Below are 19,574 nucleotides of genomic sequence, written 5' to 3'. Positions count from 1 at the left end.
AACAGGGGCTTCACATGACAAGAACACACAGGACCAGACCAAACATCGATGAGCAAATTGATCTTTAATTGGTGGCCTAGAGGCTTGCTCTCCGCTGTGAGCAGGGGCCTCTCTATTTACACAGAATCACTGTACAATATTTACAGCAAGATGTTAGACACGGCGTCATTCTGGGCAGGCACAGAGGGGTAAGAACGGGCTGCAGATGAAGCCCTGAAGTCGAAGTGTGAGCCGGAATCTGCAGATGTGAATAGAGGGAAGGGTGAGGGCCGAGTCATGAGCGAGGCTGGTGAGGTATCCAGGAGGGAGGAAGAGGAAGCAGCGAACCACTTCGGGGCATGAGGGAAGAGTCCCCTGGGACATAAGTCTTTAAAATTATAGTCTGGAGGCTGAAGGGGGTAAAGTCTGCCACAAGCCACCTCTGTGAGGGAAAAGAAGGCAGTTAGAATCTTACAGAACACACGTCTCCCCTACCAAAAAGGCATTTTGCTGCTGATTAAATTCCTAGGACAGGGGACTGAGAAGAGAAAAAAAAAAAGAGAGACAGAATCTAAGACTTAAGAGACAAAAATCAAAAGAGTCAAGAGAGACACAGACAATGCAGTGAAGGAGGAAAGAACAAAAGCTTCAGCAGATCCAACATTAGGATCATTCTAATGACTACACAAGTCACCTTTCCTCTCATTTCCCCCAGCTTCCCCCTCTGCCCCGGGCATGGGGAACCATTTTTCTGCCAAGGGCCATTTGGCCATTTATAACATCTTTCACGGGCCATACAAAATTATCAACTTAAACGTTAGCCTGATAGATTTGGTCAAACACTTCATTAACTCAGCCCTAAGGCCTTGGCAGGGCAGGCCGAATGGTTTTGCGGGCCTTCTACGGCCCGTGGGCCGGACATTCCCCACCCCTGGTTTACCCCAACATCTCTGGGTTTTAACTCTAACCAAGGAGTGGAATTAGGATGCGGCTGGGACACTGGGGACAATCTAAGATTCCTTCTTACCCATTCAGGTCCCCTCCGCATCCTGTGCCAGTGTGTCAGGGCTTGAGCCGTAGCCAGGGGCAGATGAGGGTGAGGATAGACAGGATGGAGGACACAAGGCCACAGAGCCCCACGATGCCGGGCCCACAGCGCCAGAGGCCTAGCTTGTCCAGTGGAATGAAGAGGTCACAGGCGTTCCTGACTACATCCAGCAGGAGCGGGGGATTGCCCCGAAGGACCCGAGCCAGGAGCAGGACTCGGAGCTGAAGCTTCAGAGCTATTTGGGGGAGGCCTCCTCCCGGAGGCCCTGGATCGCCAGGTCCCCCCGTTTCACTTCCTTCTGGGGCTCCTCCTCCAGAGCCCTTCTGTCGCCGGCTGTAAACTGAAGACTCTTGTTCCATCAGTAGGCGAATCTCATAAGCATCACGACTCAAATTCATGATGAGAGAAAACAGATAGTACCTGAGACACAGGACGGAAGGGTCAGGAAGGGCACGTGTACCCACTTAGCATATCCCACAGATCACTCAAACATTTTCCCGCCAAAATGCAAAGGATCACACATTAGAACCCAGAAGTGGATGTGTACTAGTGCCCACTATGAGAAATGTCCTCCCACCTTCCTGTAACTGATATATTTACAATTCCTTTAAGATCCTGGGCTAGGGGGGTGGGGGGTGGGGGCAATGGTATATGTACACAGATAATAATTTAATAATAAAAAAAAAAGATCCTGGGTTAATGTTCATGAGCATCATCAAATCTTCCAAGATCAACCTCAAATTTCACTTTTCCACTTGGCAACACATTAACACAGATTCAACTTGAACTACAGTAATACAAATTTTTTGTTTTTATTTTATAAATATGTTTTTTATTTCATAGAGAGGAAGGGAGAGGGAGAGAAGAATAGAAACATCAATGATGAGAATCACTGATTGGCTGCCTCCTGCATGTCCCCTACTGGGGATCAAGCCCACAACCCGGTCATGTGCCCTGACTAGGAATCAAACTGTGACCTCCTGGTTCATAGATCAATGGTCAACCACTGAGCCACACCGGCCGGGCTCAAATTTGTTTTAAAAGAATAAGCTTCAGTTGTTTCAGAGTTAAATTATAAATAATTTAAATCCAATCTTTTTATTTAACAAAACAAAACAAAAAAAAGAAGTGTGCTGGCCAGTGTGGTTAAAGCATCAGCCTGTGAACTGAAGGGTCTCAGGTTCGATTCTGGTCAAGGGCACAAACCTGGTTTGCAGGTTCCCTGTCCCAGTTGTGGTGTGTGTGGGAGGCAACCAATTGACGTGGCTCTCTCACATTGATGTTTCTCTCTGTCCTTTCTACCCATCTCCCCTCCTTTCCACGCCCTCTAAAATAAAAGGAAAAAATATATTTCAGTGAAGTTTAACAAAATTAAAAAGAGACCCAGCTTGCCAAATGTGTTACATTATAAATTCCTTAAGAACAATATATTTTTTAAAAATACATTTTATTGATTTTTTTTTACAGAGAGGAAGGGAGATAGTTAGAAACATTGATGAGAGAGTAATCGATCAGCTTGCACGCCCCCTGCTGGGGACGTGCCCAGAACCAAGGTACATGCCCTTGACCAGAATCAAACCTGGGACCCTTCAGTCCGCAGGCTGACGCTCTATCCACTGAGCCAAACCGGTTTCGGCTATTTTTTATTTTGAATCCATTCTCACAACAGTGGTCTGTACTCAGTACGACTATCCTGTCTCCAGAACACACCTGAATGTAAGCACCTCGATCACACTCCATCTCCCCAGTCTAAGCCACCTCATCTCTTGCTTGCACTCCTACTTTAGTCTCTAACCTGTCTCTCCCTGGTCACCCTTCCCCTCACCCCCAGCATCAACTCCTCTCCTTAACACTCGCCATGGTTTCCTTCCTGTCACATTTAGAATAAAATCTAGATAACTTAGACGCCTTACAGACATGGGCCCTGCCTCTCTAACTCCACATTACACCACTCTTTCTGTCAATCAGAGCTCCAACCACATTTGTTTCTTTTGATCCCATCACGCTTGTTCCTGCTTTGGGACCTTTACAGGACGGGGTACTTCTACCTGAAATATCCTGCCTCCAAAATCTTCACAGGCTGGCTCTTTGGTATGAGCTTAAATGTCACCTTTCCAGAGAGGCCTGCCCCGACCTCCTCTGCTAAATAAAGTAGCAAGCCATTTACTTTCTATCAGTATTTTCATTTATCTTTTAAAAAATATATATATTTTATTGATTTTTTACAGAGAGGAAGGGAGAGGGATAGAGAGTTAGAAACATCGATGAGAGAGAAACACTGGGAATATGCCCACAACCAAGGTACATGCTCTTGACCAGAATCGAACCTGGGACCCTTCAGTCTGCAGGCTGACGCCCTATCCACTGAGCCAAACTGGTTAGGGCTTCATTTATTCTTTGTGTGTCTCCTCCCATTACAACGTGAGCGCCATAGGAGCAGGGGCCTTGTTTGTCTTTACCACTGGGTCCCTATACCTAGACCAGTGCCTGCTTATAGTAAGGGCTTGATAAATATTTGTTGAATGAAATGAATAAACATGGCATATAAGCTCTTCTAGATAGGTGCTTTTCCATACTTCAATCATGCCTCTGTCCACAGCCCTCTTACATCTCATGCCATGTAGAAAAACAACACAGAAATGGAGATAGAAAGATGCTTCTGAATGTAATCTAAAAGAACAGTATCATAGCATAACAAGAAACAAGTACAGATATGTATACAAATAATTTTATTCTCAAATCATATTTCTCTGTGTGTTCTTTACTTGTCAATTCAAGCCATATCTCTTAGCCATAATATGGCCTCTCTTCCTCTTTCGCCCTACTGCAATCCATTCTCCACACTGCAGCAAGAGAAATCTTCTTTAAACACAATTTAAATCATGTCATATCCCTAGTTAGAACCTATTGTACTCAGGATTTTTAGTTTTTAACTTTTAAAAATTGATTTTAGAGAGAGGAAGGGAGGGCAGAGAAAGAGAGACAGAGACATTGATCATTTGACTCTGCCATGCACCCTGACTAGGGATCAAACACACAACCTGGGTATGTGCCCTGACCAGGAATCGAACACGCCATCTTCTGGTGTACACTTCAACCAACAGTGCCACACCAGCCAGGGCTAGGATAAAAATTTTCTAAAAACTAAACAAAAAATCTCATCATTGTCTTTCATGAGTGATCTGACCCATCTACCCCTCCAGTTTGAAAGTATGCCTTTTACTCAATGCTATGCATTCCCCTGGCTTTCTTTCTATTTTTTTAATTCCCCAAAGTCTTTCTTGGTTCAACGCCTTAGAAAATGCTATTTTCTGTTTGAAAAGGTGTTCTCTGCTACTGTTTGCTTTGTCTAACTTCTACTCAAACTTCAGGTTTTACCTAAAATATTATTTTTCTCAAAGAGTTCTTTCCTGATCTTATTTGTTTATTTATTTATTTTATTTCAGAGACAGAGGACGAGGGAGAGAGAGAAACAGCAATGATGAGAAAGAATCATTGATTGGCTGCCTCCTGCACACCCCACTGGGGATCAAGCCCACAACCCTGGCAATGTGCCCTCGACCAGAATCAAACCCAGGACCCTTCAGTCCTTAGGCTGATGCTCTATTCCCTGAGTCAAACCAATTAGGGCTCCTAATCTTTCAATCTTAGTGTTATTTATTTCACAATATTCTGTACTGTTCCTCATATACCTGATTTGGTATTTACTTATCCTACATAATACAAGGGTAATATGAAAATTGTCCCTTTGACCAGGAGTTCCACTGGCATTAGACCAGGGGGCGGGGCTAGTCTGCCAACCACCCCTGGCCCCTCCCCTCAGCTGGCCCAGGCCTCCGGACCCCACCTGTGCATGAATTTGTGCACCGGGCCTCTAGTTTTAACATATGATTATCCCTCTAGACCAGAAGCTTCATGAGAACAGGAATCACATCATCATATCTGTTTGGCTCTCTGCTTTATTGCCTGGACCATAGTAAGCACTTACTAAATATTTATACAATAGAATGACTGCATGAGCAGGTAGTGAGGAGAGTAACCTATGGCAGCGATTTTCTTTCTTTTTCTTTTTTTTTTTTATAAGAATTTACTCATTTATTCAATGACAATCATGTCATCATTTTTTTTTTAATAGAAGATATTTGGAAGTTTTCATTTTTTTAATATATATTTTATTGATTTTACACAGAGAGGAATTGAGAGGGACAGAGAGTTTGAAACGTCGATGAGAGAGAAACATCGACCAGCTGCCTCTTGCACACCCCCAAACTGGGGATGTGCCTGCAACCAAGGCACATGCCTCCGACCGGAATCGAACCCGGGACCTTTCAGTCCGCAGGCCGACACTCTATCCACTGAGCCAAACCGATCTCGGCTCTTTTTTTTTTTTTTTTTAATATATTTTATTGATTTTTTACAGAGAGGAAGGCAGAGGGATAGAGAGCTAGAAACGTCGATGAGAGAGAAACATCGACCAGCTGCTTCCTGCACAACCCTTACTAGGGATGTGCCTGCAACTAATGTACATGCTCTTGACCAGAATCAAACCTGGGAACTTTCAGTCCACTGAGCCAAACCGGTTTCAGCTGGCAGCAATTTTCAACTGGTGTGCCACAAGAATTTTTAAAACATGCAATACCTGACTATTTAGCCAAGGGCACTAACCTCTTTTCCCATAGTTTGTCAAGTTAAAAAAAAAAAAAAAAATGACAACAGGCCAACACAACAGCAATCTGGTGTGAATGAATCAAAATTAAACCTACTTTTTTTTCAGGTTGGCAAAAAATGTATTTTGGGTGTGCTGTAGAATTTTAGTAATTAGTTTATGTCTGCCATGAGATGAACAAGGTTGAAAATCGCTGACCTATGGTATAGATAGAAGCAGAATTAAAATAACATCTTGCCCAATCTTAGTCGTTCATTATGGAAGAGCATTTGTCTTCCACCCCCTCCATTCCCTGTCCTCTGACAGACTGAGATGTAAGTGAAGGTTAGAAGATGTGTACAGCCTGGGAAGACCTGAGAGGTCTTTCTCTCACGAAAGGCAGGCTGTGCGAAATGACGAATACAAAGGGTCTTGTAGAATAAGAGGCTGTCAAACCTGAACGAACGCTGGGCCCACTTCTCCTGATCCACACGGGGGGCTAGTCCGGACTTCCCAGCCCACAGGACATTGTCACAGGCGAAGTACAAGGCTCGGTTGAGGTGACTAACAGTGATGCAGAACCTCAGGACAACATCTGACAGGTGCACAGCGCGTTTGGCTGACTCGAGGGCATCTGCTGAGTTGCCCAGGCGGAGGACTTGTGGGGATCCGCAGGAAAAAGCAGAGATTTGGAAGGAGAGAGGCGGAGAGCAGAACGCAGAGAAAGAGAAAAAGCAAAAGGGTGAAAGTTCAGCAAGTGATAGAAACAAAAACAAATAATTTTTTTTTTAAAGAGCAGAAACAGTTCGTTCTTTTTCACTTAAATTTTTAATTAATTTGTGTCGCGGTTTGGTGTTCTCGAACTTGCGCGTTTCTCCAGTCCTTCTTTACACTTACGCTCCTGTTGTCTTACCTCAATGGGGAGGCGGGTAGGGGGTGAATGCAAAGCCAAATGAGGGAGAAGAACCGGCAGAGAAGGTAAAAAGCAGGGAGCCGGGGCTGAGAGAGGACGGCTGGGGCTGGCGGGGTGCTGGGGTAATAAAGCCTGAAGTTACTCACGCTTTCTCCCTAGGCTCAGGTGACCCTCCAGCTGTCGAATCTGTTTCTGGAGCTCAGGACTGGCCCCCCGTTTCTGCAGCGCGTGGCCCAGCAGGGAGCAGGCGTACTGGGCGGCCCTGGGGGAGACAGGCAGGCAAAGGCGGGACCTCCCTCACCTCCCCGCAAAGGTGTGCTCCTGAAGGCGAGGAGGGCTCCCCTTTCCCCGGTGCGGCCACTCCCCTTCGTGCTCCTCTCGTCCATAACTCACTGCTTCTCCCCCGGGCCAGCGGGGAGAGCACAGGGGTCAGGGGAGCCCAGACGGGGTGGGAGCACTGCTTGGAGCGGAGACATTGGAGTCTGGACGGGGCTGAGCGCTGGGAGACAGATGCGGGGGGACACCCCCGGCCAGCACCAGGGCAGTCCGTGACGGGTGGGCTGGGGGACCCCGGAGGGCACACTATTCCTCATGGAGGTGAACCAGGACCGGAAGGCGGGGCGGGGCGGGGCGGAGCGCCCGCTGACAGCGGGGAAGGGACAGGGAGACTTGGAACCGGTCCGCGCTCGGGGCAGAGTCCGGCCGCTCGCCACCCTCTGCGGGGCCAGCGCTCCCGGTGCACCGCCGCCCGGCGAGGGCCTGCGGGTCCCCGCGGACGCGGCGGCCCGGAGCGTCCCCCGCGGGCCCTCTCGTGCCTCAGTTTCACCATCTTCCCGGGGCAGAAACGGATCGCGCACGGCCGGCCCCGCAGCGCCGCGCGGCCCCCGGAGCCTGAGCTGACCCTTCCTGACCCCCGTAGCGGAACTGACTTGGCCGCACGAGGGTCTGGGGTCCCGCCCCGCCCCCGCCCCCGCCCGCACCTGCACAGCCGGTCCCGGGCCTGGCTCTGGGCGCTGAAGCGGACCCAGGCGTCCATGGCGGCGCCGCTCCCGGGCCCGCGCTGCCCGCCCCGCCTCCCGGCCGCGCAACGGGGCCTCGCGAGGGACAAACGTCGCCAGGAAAGAAAGCGGCGGAGCCCGGCCGGGAGGCGGCCTTTCCAGAAGTGCTCGCCTCCGGTCTCCGAGTGCGACTCGACTCGCGAGCCGCCACTTCCGAGGGTCGGTGTCCCCGCTCGCACTTTCCGCTTTAAGGATCCGGGCGGGGCGGGGCCCGCGGAGGGCGGGGCCTGCGGGGGCGGGGCGAGAGGCGCACATTCCGCTTTAATGATCTGGGCGGGGCCAGAGGGGGCGGGGCCTGCGGAGGGCGGGGCGAGAGGCGGCGGCGGTCCCGCTGTGGCCTTGGAACCGGGCTTGAACACCCCGACTGGCACACACACTCTACCGATCCAGGGCTCCGGAGACTAAGTCCACAGAAGCAGAACCAGCGCCAGATCCCAGCGCCCTACAGGACCCGGACAGGTGCCTCCAGAGCTCAGCAGTAGCCGAAGTTAACCCCTCCAACCCCACACTGCCCCACTCCTTTCCCTTCCCAGTCACGTCTGCAGGCAAGGCACCCCTTGGGGGTCGGCGGAGGGGAGACCTGGGCCGGATTAGGAGTGAGACAAAGGCACAGAGCTGCCCAACTCCGCGGCAGCCAAGGTCCGAGTGGGAGTGACCACTGTGTCCTTTGTTTCTTCCGCTGGAGGGAACCTGGCGGTGCTGCGGTGACACAGCCGCCACCCAGTCAGCTCCGCCCGCCCGTCAGGTACGGCGCCTGTTTGCCCACTTGGCAGCTCTAGATTTACCGGCCGCTATTGTGGTTATGTCTCTAGATGCCACCTGGACTATCACTGCTCAAATTCTGGCCAGGGACATCGCCTATCGGACACTCATTCCCGAAACTAATGGCCACGTAGGCTACAGCTTTCTTGCCTGTGGTCATTGGGTTCCACTGCCACCCCCTCAGCTTCTGGGGCATCCTAGGGATTTGTCTTCTGCTTGCCTTGATCCAGGTGACTCATTTGTCTGGGCTCAGGGCCAGACTGGACAAGAGCTTAGGAATGTAACATGAACCTTCAGCGTCATGTCATGTGGTTGATGCTGGTCAGCCATCAATCCTCAGGGGCAGGTCTGATAGTCTTTCCCATGTTAAGATCAATGCATGCTAATTGGTATCTCTGTTCTTAAAAGCTGTCCCCTTTTATCTGTGCCTCTTCCTTCAGCTGTTTTACTACCGAGTTCCCCATTTGTATCCTCCCAGTCCCCCCTTGCTTCTGGAGATGGCTGCAGCAACTCTAGGGCAGGGAGGACACATATATGGGAGGTTCTATTAAGAGAGAAGCCAGGGGTTTTGGCTAAACCTTTGTGGTACCATGTTTTCTCATATGTGGAATCTAATCAACAAAATAAACTGATGGTTGAAGTGGATCCAGAGACATGGAAGCATGGACCAGAGTACAGAATCTCAGAGGGAAGGCAGGGGAGGGTGGGAGGTAATCAACCAAAGACCTTGTATGCAAATATGCACAACCCCTGGACACACACAGTGTGTGTGGGGTGAGGGCCTGGGGCAAGGGTGAAGGGGGGGGGGCATATGTAATACTTTCAACAATAAAGATTTTTTTTAAAACCACTTTGTGGTACACTCATCAACTAAAAAAAATATAATGTGCATCACCTTCAGATACACCGCTCTAGCACAGCGGTCACCAACCGGTGCTCCGTGAGGTCTGAAAGGTTGGTAACTGCTGGATTAAGGAAACCTTTGGAGCAGCCGTCCCCAACTGGAGGTCCGAGGACCGCTGGTGGTCCACGAGGTCCGAAAGGTTGGCGACCGCTGCTCTAGCAAGGATAGAGCAATGAAGTCCTGACTAAGAAATTTATAGACTAGCTAGCGCAGGAGTCAAATTAGTACAATATAGTACAGTCAAATGTTATGCTAAAGATAAGCATAAAGCCCTAGCTGGTTTGCTCAGTGGATAGAGCATAAGGCTGCAGACTGAAGGGTTCCAAATTCAATTCCCATCCAGGGCACATGCCTGGGTTTGTGGGCTCCACCCCCAAGGACTGAAGGCAGCCCATCAAGGATTCTCTCTCATCACTGATGTTTCTATATCTATCTCTCCCTCTTTTTCCTCTGAAATCAATAAAAGTATAGTTTAAACACAAAAAAAAACTGGAAAGATCTCTCTCTCTTCCCATTTTTTTGGGGAGGAAGCAACCAAAATTTTTGGTGGCCTTGAGGGAAAAAAAAGGAACTGGAAAAGAGCGCATCTGAACTTGAGTACCAGGTAATCTAATCTCAATAGGAAAATGAACTACAATCTAGGGGGGTAAGTTAAACATGAAGCAATTTCATTCAAAACAAAAACAAAGCCCCCCACTACCGCAGGGGATGGAGGGAAGACAGGTAGAGCATCTCTGAAACTAGGATTAGGATTACATCCAGAAGGGGGCTAACATTTTAATCTCTTAGATGACAATGCATTAGAATCAAAGATTTCATCCTTAAAGCCTCAAATATTAAAAATATAACTGCCAGTGGCAGCCAGGTTTGAGGCGGAGGCAGCCAAGCCCAGGGTGGCCAGTCCAGGAACACCCAGATGCGGAATGGCCGGGCCCGGAGAAGCCGGGCCCAGAGCAGCTGGGTCGGGAGCAGCCAGGCCCAGAACAGCAGTAGCCAAGCCCGGAGCATCCAGGCCAGGAGCAGCCAGGCTCGGAGCGGCCAGACCCGGAGCGGCCGGGCCCAGAGCAGCTGGGCCCAGAGCAGCCAGGTCGGGTGCGGCTAGGCCCTGAGCAGCAGCTGCCAGGCTGGGAGCGGCCAGGCCCGGAGCGGCCGGGCCCAGAGCAGCCTGGTCAGGTGTGGCCAGGCCCGGAGCAGCAGCTGCCAGGCTTGGAGCAGCCAGGCCCGGAGCAGCGGCTGCCAGGCTGGGAGCAGCCAGGCCCAGAGAGGCCAGGTCGGGTGTGGCCAGGCCCGGAGCAGCGGCTGCCAGGCTGGGAGTGGCTGGGTCCGGAGCAGCCGGGCCCAGAGCAGCCGGGTTGGGTGTGGCCAGGCCCGGAGCAGCAGCAGCCAAGCCCGGAGCAGCCAGGTCGGGAGCGGCAGTGGCCAGACCCGGAGCAGCTGGTTGTGGAACGGACCAGAGCAACAGAGGCCAGGCCCGGAGCAGCCAGGCCTGGAACACCTCGCTCCTCGCCTACCCTCACCCCAAGGCTGCCTCTCAGACATGGCTGGAAACTTTTGCAGGAACTTGAGGGTCTGCTGAATCAAGTGATGAAGGCTTAGATCTGGATGTTGAGTTAGTATAGTGCTGGGGTGTTGATCTGTGAGTGTCTGGTGTGGGGCCTGGATGAGGTTGGTTATCTATTTGGAAATGTCTTTTGTGTGAAGTGTATCTTTGGGCATGTGGAGTTATTATTGATATGAGAAAATGCTAAGTAACTGATTTACTATCTGAAAAGGGATTTACTATCAGGGAAAGGGAGGGAGGAAGAAACTGAACAAAAACTGTGCACCTATGGATGAGGACAATGGGGGAGAGGAAGGGGGCGGAGGGTGGGGTGGGAACCTGGTGGAGGGGGGAAGAAATGAGGAAACTTTGTAATAATATGAACAATAAAGATTGATTTTATATATATATATATATATATATATAACTGCCAGCCGAAACCTGTTTGGCACAGTGGATAGAGCGTCGGTCTGTGGATGGAGGGGTCCCAGGTTCGATTCCGGTCAAGGGCATGTATATTGGTTGCGGGCACATCCCTGGTAGGGGGTGTGCAGGAGGCAGCTGGTCAATGTTTCTAGCTCTCTATCCCTCTCCTCCCTTCCTCTCTGTAAAAAATCAGTAAAATATATTTAAAAAAAAAAAATATATATATATATATATATATATACCAAAAAAGAAAAAAAAATTATAATCAAAAGTTAGTCTGACTATACACTGAGTGGCCAGACTATTGTGATCTCTGAATGCGTAATAATCTGGCCCTCTCAGTGTGTGTTGTGTGTGTGTGTGTGTGAGCGTGTGTGTATGCGTATATTGGGATGACACTCTAACCAACTGAGATACCCAGCCCGGGGGGGAAAAAAAAAAAAAAAAAAAAAAAAGCGGTGTTAGTGTGATGGAGTGTGGGGGTAGTTAGAAATTAGTCTGTAACCTAAAGTTCCAGTAGTTAAAAGGAAGGTTTAGGTACACTGCATATAAAGTAGGGAGAGGAGGCAGAAGTAAGGCCATGGGTAAAACGTAAGTCCAGGAGCCTGACCTTTTTTCCAAACCCTTCTCACAGTGCCAAGTATTTCTAGGCCTAGTGCCAAGAAAAACACCCCAAACTCCAAACCCCAGAACTGTACGGACTCAAGATAGGGGAAGAGGAAAGACCAATGTCCAGCTAGCTCCATGTAACTCCACGCAGTTCATGCCATTGTATGTCTATGGCTGATACTGTCTACCTTTCCTAAAAGCCCCTCCACCTGCGAAAGCACTTTTCCAAAGGTCTTATAGTTAGGAATCTGACACCTTTTACCAAACTAATAGTGACTCAAATCTACCTTACCTGAACCAAGTTACTAACTTACCTGAAGCTCAAACCGGAAAAATACTCTTTACTGATTCAAACAAAAAACTCAGCAATTTACCAAAAAGGGGGAGGAGCGGCCAAGAGCATGTGGTAAATGTTAAATTTTATTATTTAACATTGTTTCACTATTATAGTTACTGTACAAAAGTCTGTTACTAAAGGTCACTTCAGAGTGGTTGCACAAATGGCCTGAAATTTTAGCATCACCCATTTTATACAAGATTTTTCCTCCACAGAATTAATCAGACACATCAGGAAAATCATTTCAGCTAAAAGTATTGGTGAAGTGGTAGAGATATCCTTTTATAAAGTGCAATGTTTAGAATAGTAATTTTAAAAAAAGAAAAAAGACGGGATTATTTAAGTCCCCGGATTTAACAAACTTAATGGTTAGCTCCATAGCCTAAGAGGACATGGAGATTTTCAAGATACATTTCTAACCTTTTAAATATTGGCACCAAGGATGAAACATCAACTCACACAGTAGTGTTTTGCATAGATTCAAGTGTGACAATGGTGGGTAGGTTAAGGGAGGTGGAAGGGATCAGTAAGAATAGTCCTCAACCCCACCCCAGCTGTTGCTCTTCCATACCATCCGCCAAGCCAGCCCAGGCCCCTTCACTCAGTGTGTTACCAAAGGCAGCTTCAAGGCTCAATGGCAAGGGAGTATCCATAACCTCTTCTTCTGCTGCCATTCTATGCCACTGACTGCCATGACCATCTGCTATCGCCGCTTTGTCCTCAGTGTCTAGTTCCCCCGAGACTTCGAACCCCAGGCTCTCATCCATACCCTCAAACAATTGCCTCTGCCCTCATTTATCTGGTAGCTACTGATCAAACCAAAAGTGAGATTCTAACTGTATTTCTAGTACCTGATGCTGCACATAATTTTCTTGAATGCCTCCAATTCTAACCAACCTCTAGCCATCATCTGAACTTGAGTTAGGTGGATCAAGGAGAAACACGACCAGTATTCTCCTTTACTCTTGGGACACCATGAAGTCTTAAAGCAGACTTAGTAGCCTCATACAGCACAGCACCTCCAGCAAACCTTGCCCACCGATGGCTCAGTGGTTAAGCGTTGACCTATGAACCAGGTCACAGTCCGATTCCCGGTCAGGGCACATGCCTGGATTGAGGGCTCAATTCCCATCAAGGGGGATGTGCAGGAGGCAGCTGATCAATGATGTTTCTGTCTCCCACTACCTTTCTCTCTGAAATCAATAAAAATTAGGAAAACAAACAAACAAACAAACAATTCTGCAGCATGTCTGTCATAATCCATGGGGGAAAGGAGCACACAGTCCCAAGTTTGGAAGGAGAAGAGGGTGTGTAGCATTCTCTTCCTTGCCGGAGTAGAGCTCCATCTCACCGCCCACCCATCAACTCACCCTATACTCAGGTCCGGAGCCGAATGGTTCTGAATTTCAGTATATTTTCTAAATCCCAAACCTACCAGTGAAACCCTCCTTAGACAACCACCCCGTGTTTGTCTGAGGACCTGTGGCTAACGCTGCTTGTTTAGTTGACCTCTGTCCTCTGCCGGACACCTTACTGCTCACTGGGTCTCTGTACTGGTTCCCTCCCACAGCGCCAACTGGAGTTCCTCCCAGTCTCCCCGCCTCCTCCTCTTCTCTTTGGCCTCGTCAATGCTCCTCTGGATCATCTCCAAGGGGCCTTCTCCCTTCCTGCCAGAGTGGGCACCAAGAACTTCGTATGGACTCCTTTAGGGAAAGAGAATCCGGGAGAATGCCCCAGAGGAGATTCAGCCCTTAAATAGCTGGCGGTACAAACAAATGTGGCAGTAAGGGCAGGAGGAACAAAAAAACCTTAAAACATTCCTATAACATCCATTTGCTCAGGACAGAGTATACAGGAACAGAATAATAATTCATCAATATCCTGAAAACATTTCACTTCTACCCCTGCTCTCTTAGCTTCCAAGAAAAATAAATACCTTAAGCAGTGTTTCTACTTTGACTCTTTGAGGCTTGAGACTATGTCTAATGTAGAAACTCACTGAATTCATTTAACTGGGAGAAGTACCTTTAGTGTCCCACACTACCTACTGTAAATAGCACTTTAGAGCAAGAAAATAATTCTCAATGTAGAAAACAAAAATGGGACCTTTATTTATAATTCACCCCCACCCCCCGCCCCCAAACTCCAAAACACGAAGCAACAGGGAAAAGGATTAAATATAAACAGCGAGTTCCACCCAGGCCTACTTCTCCAAGGCCGGAATCTCCGGAGCGAACACCCGGCCAGCAGAGGACTGGTCAGCGACGCCTCCGGTCTGGACTCCTGCTGCGCCGGCGGCCGCCTCTAGGAAAAGGAAAGGAAGCAGGGTGTCCATCAGAGGGACGTTTCTCTCTTTTGCTCACATTCCTTCACCAAGGTAGTGTCTGCCCCCTCTACCTCACCTCCTCTTGCCCTTGGGTGGACCCCGAACGAAACACCAGTCCACGCTGATCGGCTGTCCCATCAGATCCTGGCCATTGAGTCCCTCCATCGCAGCCTGGGCCTCCTTGTACGTTTCATACTCAACTAGAGTATACCCCTAGGGCAAGCAGAAGACAGCTATCAGAACCCTGTTCCACCAAGCCATGTTCTAGTAACTTTAAACAATGTACATCACATATCCCTACTGTACACACAGGTTTGTCAGTTCCCGTCTCTGCTGTGCGTAACAAAATCAATTTCCAGTGTCATTTTATTTCAACTTTGCTCAACCAGCGCCACCACGGGAGACTGCCCCTGCTGTCTAAGGCTGATGGGAGAGAGGCAAGGAGCAGAACTCAGCCCAGAGGGGTTTGGCTCAGTGGATAGAGTGTAGGTCTGCTGACTCAAGGGTCACACATACCAGAGGCTTGATGCACAAAATTCATGCATGGCGGGAGTAAGGGGGGGGGGGGGGGGGTGTCCTTCAGCCCAGCCTGCACCCTCTCCAATCTGGGACCCCTCTCACAATCCAGGACTGCTGGCTCCCAACTGTTCCCCTGCCTGCCTTCCTGACTGTCCCTAACCACTTCTTCAGGCCAGCCTGATCACCCCCTAACCACTGCCCTGCCAGCCTGATTGATGTCTAACTGCTCCCCTGCCAGCCTGTTTCCCCCCAACTTCCCTCCTCTGCTAACCTTGCCCTCCCCTGCAGGCTTAATTGCCCCCAACTGCCCTCTCTTACAGACCTGGTCCCTCTCAACTGCCCTCCCCTGCTGGCTATCTTGTGTCCATATGGGGGGCAGGATCTTTGACCACATGAGGACAGCTATCCTGATCTTTTGTGTTGGAGTGACGGTCAATCTGCATATTACTCTTTTATTAGATAGGATAGAGGTCTGGTGCATGGGTGGGGGCCAGCTGGTTTGCCCTGAAAGGTGTCCTGGATCTGGATCAGGGTGGGGGTTCCCTTGAGGCGTGGGGCAGCCTGAGCGAGGAACCTGTGGTGGTTTGCAGGCCGGCCATGCCCTCCCCACCCCCACCCCCAAGCGGAGACCCTAGTATCTGGGATATATTGATCTTCTACAATTGAAACTTTGTAGCCTGGAGCGGAGCCAAGCCTTCTGCTGGCTCCCCTACGGCAGCCATTTCTGTTTGGTTTTATGTATCTTCTATAATTGAAACTTTGTAGCCTGGAGTGGAGGCCTGGGTCCACCAGGGTGTGTGGAAAGCTTGGCTTCCTTCATCCTGGGGAAACCCAAGCCTCCCTCCTGCTGTCTGTGGTGCAGCCATCTGAGTTGGGGTTAATTTGCATACTCACACTGACTGGCTGGTGGGCATGAAGTGATGGATTATTTGCATATTACTTTTATTAGGTAGGATACACACACACACACACACACACACACATATAAAAGGAGAACTCAGTACCTTCAGGTATCCTGTGCGCCTGTCCAGGTTGAGGTGGATGTTTTTTATTTCCCCATACTCCGCGAATTTGTCATGGATGTCTTCTTCCGTGGCTTCCTCATGGACCCCAGTGACAAAGAGAATCCAGCCTTCAACAGCTGTTGGGGAAGGGAGGGGGGTGAGCACACAGAGAAAAGTTTAAGAGGACCCCAGCAGCTAGCCACTCCAGACCCCGCGCCCCTTTCCTACGGGTTTTGCTTTACTGCCCCCCACTCTCCGCGGACAGGACACACACACACCCCGGCTCCGTCTACTCACAGCGCTGTGGCCCAGGCTCGTCGCCATCCTGCTCCACGCTGTCAAAATCCTCCCGCATCCGCGCCCGAGAGCCCTCTTCTAGGGAACACGCAGAGATCAGTGGGAAGCCCCCTTCCCACTGTTCCCCAGGAAAACGAACGGACCCCGTTTTCCCCACACTCACCGGAGCCGAAGCCGCGGCCCTTCCGCTTCTTCGCCTTCTCTTTCAGCTTGTGGATGCTCTCTGTAACCCCATAAGTGAAAGGATAAGGGCCGAAGGTAACGTGCAGAAACACAGCATCTTTCCCCAGACATTCCGGGAGCGGACCCACCGCCTGCAGTCCCGCTAGCCCCGCCCCGCGCCGCCGCCGGGGCGGAGTCCGCGGCCGCGGAAGCCCGCTCCCCGCTCCCCACCTCCGCGCCGGGGGAAGGGGAGCCGTCGCCCTATTTACGTCCTTCTCTCGCACCTTCCCCTCTTCCCGCAGCCGCCTCCACTGCCCTCACCGTCCCCATCCTCATCCATGGCGAAGTCCTCGCCGCCCGCCTCGTGAAGATCCAGCACGTCCGCCATCTTGCCTCCCTGGAACCCGCGTCGGTGCCGCTCCGGATCTAAGCAGCCTGGTCGCGGAGGGGAAAGGTCACCAGTCCCGTTGACCAATCAGAAGCTTACTCTAAGTCCCGCCCCGACGCGGTGGAAATACGCACGTGGAGGCGGGCCTAGGCCGGGAAGAGCCGGAAGTACCTGTGCAGCCATCTTGAGCAGGTCGGAAGCCGGAAGTGCTGCTGTAGCCCTCTGGAACAGGCGGGGAGCTGAAAGCCGCTACTGGGCGGGGACGCGCCGACAGCGAATCGATGGCTTCCTCTTACCTTGGGCAACCGAGGAGAAACTGCTGGCCGGAAAGCCCAGCGTGATTTCTGCAGTGGACGGCTGCCTTCTGTCTCTCACTCATACTAGGAAATGGAAGTTGAAGAAAGTTTCTTTAAAAACTTCCTGTTCCGAGGAGCTGCAGGATCTGTGATGTGAGCTTTAAAAAATCAAAATAAAAAATTCAGTCTGCGATGCTGGCTTATACTGCGCACGGAATTTCTCTCTTAAAGAAGCTAACAGCCCTGGTTGTCTGTGCAGGTATTTTGGTGAGACAGATACCAACTTTTTTTCTTCTTAAGGTTAATCCCCAACTTTCCCCACCACCTCTGGGGAATTAATAAAAGATAATGGCTTTAAACAAAATAGGGGCTTTAGCTTCTTGGAGGATGTGGCGGTTTTTCACTTTTAAAAACCTAAGCCTTGAGCCCAGCTGGTATGGATCAGTGGTTGAGTGTCAATCCATGAACCAAAAGGTCACGGTTGGATCCAGGGTCAGGGCACAAGCTTAGGTTGCCGCTCAATCCCCAGGAGGGATTGTGCAGGAGGCAGCTAGCTAATCAATGATTCTCATCGTGAATGTTTCTCTCTCTCCCTCTCTCCTCTCTCAAACAATTTAAAAACAACAACAAACAACAAAAAGCTAGGATTTGAATTCTGGACGGGTAGCTCAACTGATTAAAGGGGCGTCCTATATGCCAAGTTTTGGGTTCATCTGGGTCTGGGCATATACAAGAATTAACCAATGAATGCAAAAATAAGTGGAACAACAAGTCTCAAATCAGTATCTTTTAAAAAATGCCTTTAATTAAAACAAACAAACAAACAACAAAAAAACCCAAGGTGAGACAAAACTATTTTGTCCCCAAATCCTAGAATCTTGATATAGGCCTTACACAATAGTGGACTGAAGATTCACTTATTAATTTTTAATCAAACAATTTTGAATGTTTATCTGTGTCTAATAGTAGAGGTGATGTTGTCAATACAAGGAAAAATAATTATATAATCAACAATGACTTTATAATTACATATAGAAGTGGTAATTGCTATCACCGAGTGGAATAGGAGTCCATGTAAGGGAGGACTTCTGTCTGAACTTGGCCTGTAAGGCTGGGTAGTTTTTCAGGCAAAGCAGGCGATATTAACTGAAACGAGGAGACACTAATCCATTCTCCACAGTAGGTAGTTTGGTCTTTTAAAGAAAAAATCAGTTTGATGTAGTCTCATTTGTTTATTTTTGCTTTTGTTTCCCTTGCCTGAGGAGCTATATCAGAAAAAATATTACTACAGGCATTGTCTGAGATTTTACTGCCTATATTTTCTTCTAGGGTTTTCATGTTTTCTAGTCTAACATTTAAGTCTTTAGTCCATTTTGAGTTTATTCTTCTATGTGGTGTAGTTTCACTTTTTTGCACATATCTGTCCAATTTTTCCAACACCATTTATTGAATAGACTCTCTTTAGCTCATTGTACGTTTTTGGCTCCTTTGTCAAATATTGACTATAAAGGTGTGGATTTATTTCTGGACTCTATTCTGTTCTATTGATCTATATGTCTGTATTTATGCCTGTACCATGCTGTTTGATTACTATGGCCTTGTAGTATAGTTTGATATCAGGTAGTGTAATTCTTTCAACATTTTTCTTCTCAAGATTGCTGAGGCTATTCATGGTTTTTTAGAGTTCCATATAAATTTTCTTGAGTATTTGTTCTGGTTCTGTAAAATGTACCATTGGTATCTTGGTAGGAATTGGGTTGAATCTATAGATTGCTTTGGGCAATATGGACATTTTAATAATGTTAATTCTTCCTATCTATGAACATGCTATATGTTTCCACTTATTTGTATCTTCTTCAATATTTCTTCAGTGTGTATAATTTTCCAAGTACATACTTTTATATCCTTGGTTAAATTTATTCCTAGGTACTTTTTTCTTTTTGAAGCAATTGTAAATGGGATTGTTTTCTTAGTTTCCCTTTCTAATAGTTCATTATCCATAATAATAAAAGCGTAAAATGCTAATTAGACTGGGCAACCTTCTGAACAAAGCTGGGGCTGTGAGGGAAGCCTGGGTCCCAGGTGCCAGAGGGAAGCTGTTGTCAGCAGCCAGGAGAAGGAAGGCCTCCTCTTTTTTTTTTCTTCTTTTTTTTTTTTTTTTTTTAATATATTTTATTGATTTTACACAGAGAGGAATTGAGAGGGATAGAGTTAGAAACGTTGATGAGAGAGAAACATAGACCAGCTGCCTCTTGCACAACCCCCACTGGGGATGTGCCCTTCACTGGAGGAATAGAACCTGGGACCTCTAAGTCCGCAGGCCAACGCTCTGTCCACTGAGCCAAAATGGTTTCGGCGGAA

General features: G+C 48.8%; 2 protein-coding genes and 1 pseudogene across 5 annotated transcripts; 1 reads left to right on the top strand and 2 right to left on the bottom strand.

Moving 5' to 3' along the window:
- Window positions 1–45: 45 nt before the first annotated feature.
- PEX11B (peroxisomal biogenesis factor 11 beta) lies at window positions 46–7,843 on the bottom strand. 2 transcript variants are annotated; one of them, XM_084867159.1, is made up of 5 exons: window positions 7,566–7,843; window positions 6,732–6,847; window positions 6,129–6,330; window positions 1,007–1,447; window positions 46–421 (listed from the first exon to the last, which is right to left on the bottom strand). In XM_084867159.1, the coding sequence occupies exons 1-4, from the start codon at window positions 7,619–7,621 to the stop codon at window positions 1,042–1,044; spliced, it is 780 nt and encodes a 259-aa protein (XP_084723285.1). In that variant the 5' UTR covers window positions 7,622–7,843; the 3' UTR covers window positions 46–421; window positions 1,007–1,041. The 2 variants fall into 2 exon arrangements, with proteins under 2 accessions (XP_084723285.1, XP_084723286.1); XM_084867160.1 differs by having other exon boundaries at window positions 46–1,447.
- LOC311613076 (gonadotropin-releasing hormone II receptor-like) lies at window positions 7,620–13,976 on the top strand (annotated as a pseudogene). The gene is made up of 5 exons: window positions 7,620–7,782; window positions 8,257–8,685; window positions 9,397–9,448; window positions 12,758–12,946; window positions 13,726–13,976. The product of its transcript is annotated as a gonadotropin-releasing hormone II receptor-like (transcript).
- Window positions 12,287–16,991, bottom strand: RBM8A (RNA binding motif protein 8A). 2 transcript variants are annotated; one of them, XM_084867189.1, is made up of 6 exons: window positions 16,851–16,991; window positions 16,531–16,590; window positions 16,368–16,445; window positions 16,071–16,207; window positions 14,624–14,760; window positions 12,287–14,525 (listed from the first exon to the last, which is right to left on the bottom strand). In XM_084867189.1, the coding sequence occupies exons 1-6, from the start codon at window positions 16,915–16,917 to the stop codon at window positions 14,480–14,482; spliced, it is 525 nt and encodes a 174-aa protein (XP_084723315.1). In that variant the 5' UTR covers window positions 16,918–16,991; the 3' UTR covers window positions 12,287–14,479. The 2 variants fall into 2 exon arrangements, with proteins under 2 accessions (XP_084723315.1, XP_084723316.1); XM_084867190.1 differs by having other exon boundaries at window positions 16,368–16,442.
- Between the last annotated feature and the right edge of the window lie 2,583 nt (window positions 16,992–19,574).

Source organism: Pipistrellus hanaki, assembly GCF_964339955.1.
Source record: "Pipistrellus hanaki genome assembly, chromosome: 18".
In the NCBI taxonomy this organism is placed as follows: Eukaryota; Metazoa; Chordata; class Mammalia; order Chiroptera; family Vespertilionidae; genus Pipistrellus; species Pipistrellus hanaki.
The sequence above is the reverse complement of the archived record's forward strand: the minus strand, read 5'-3'. Positions and strand labels throughout refer to the sequence as shown.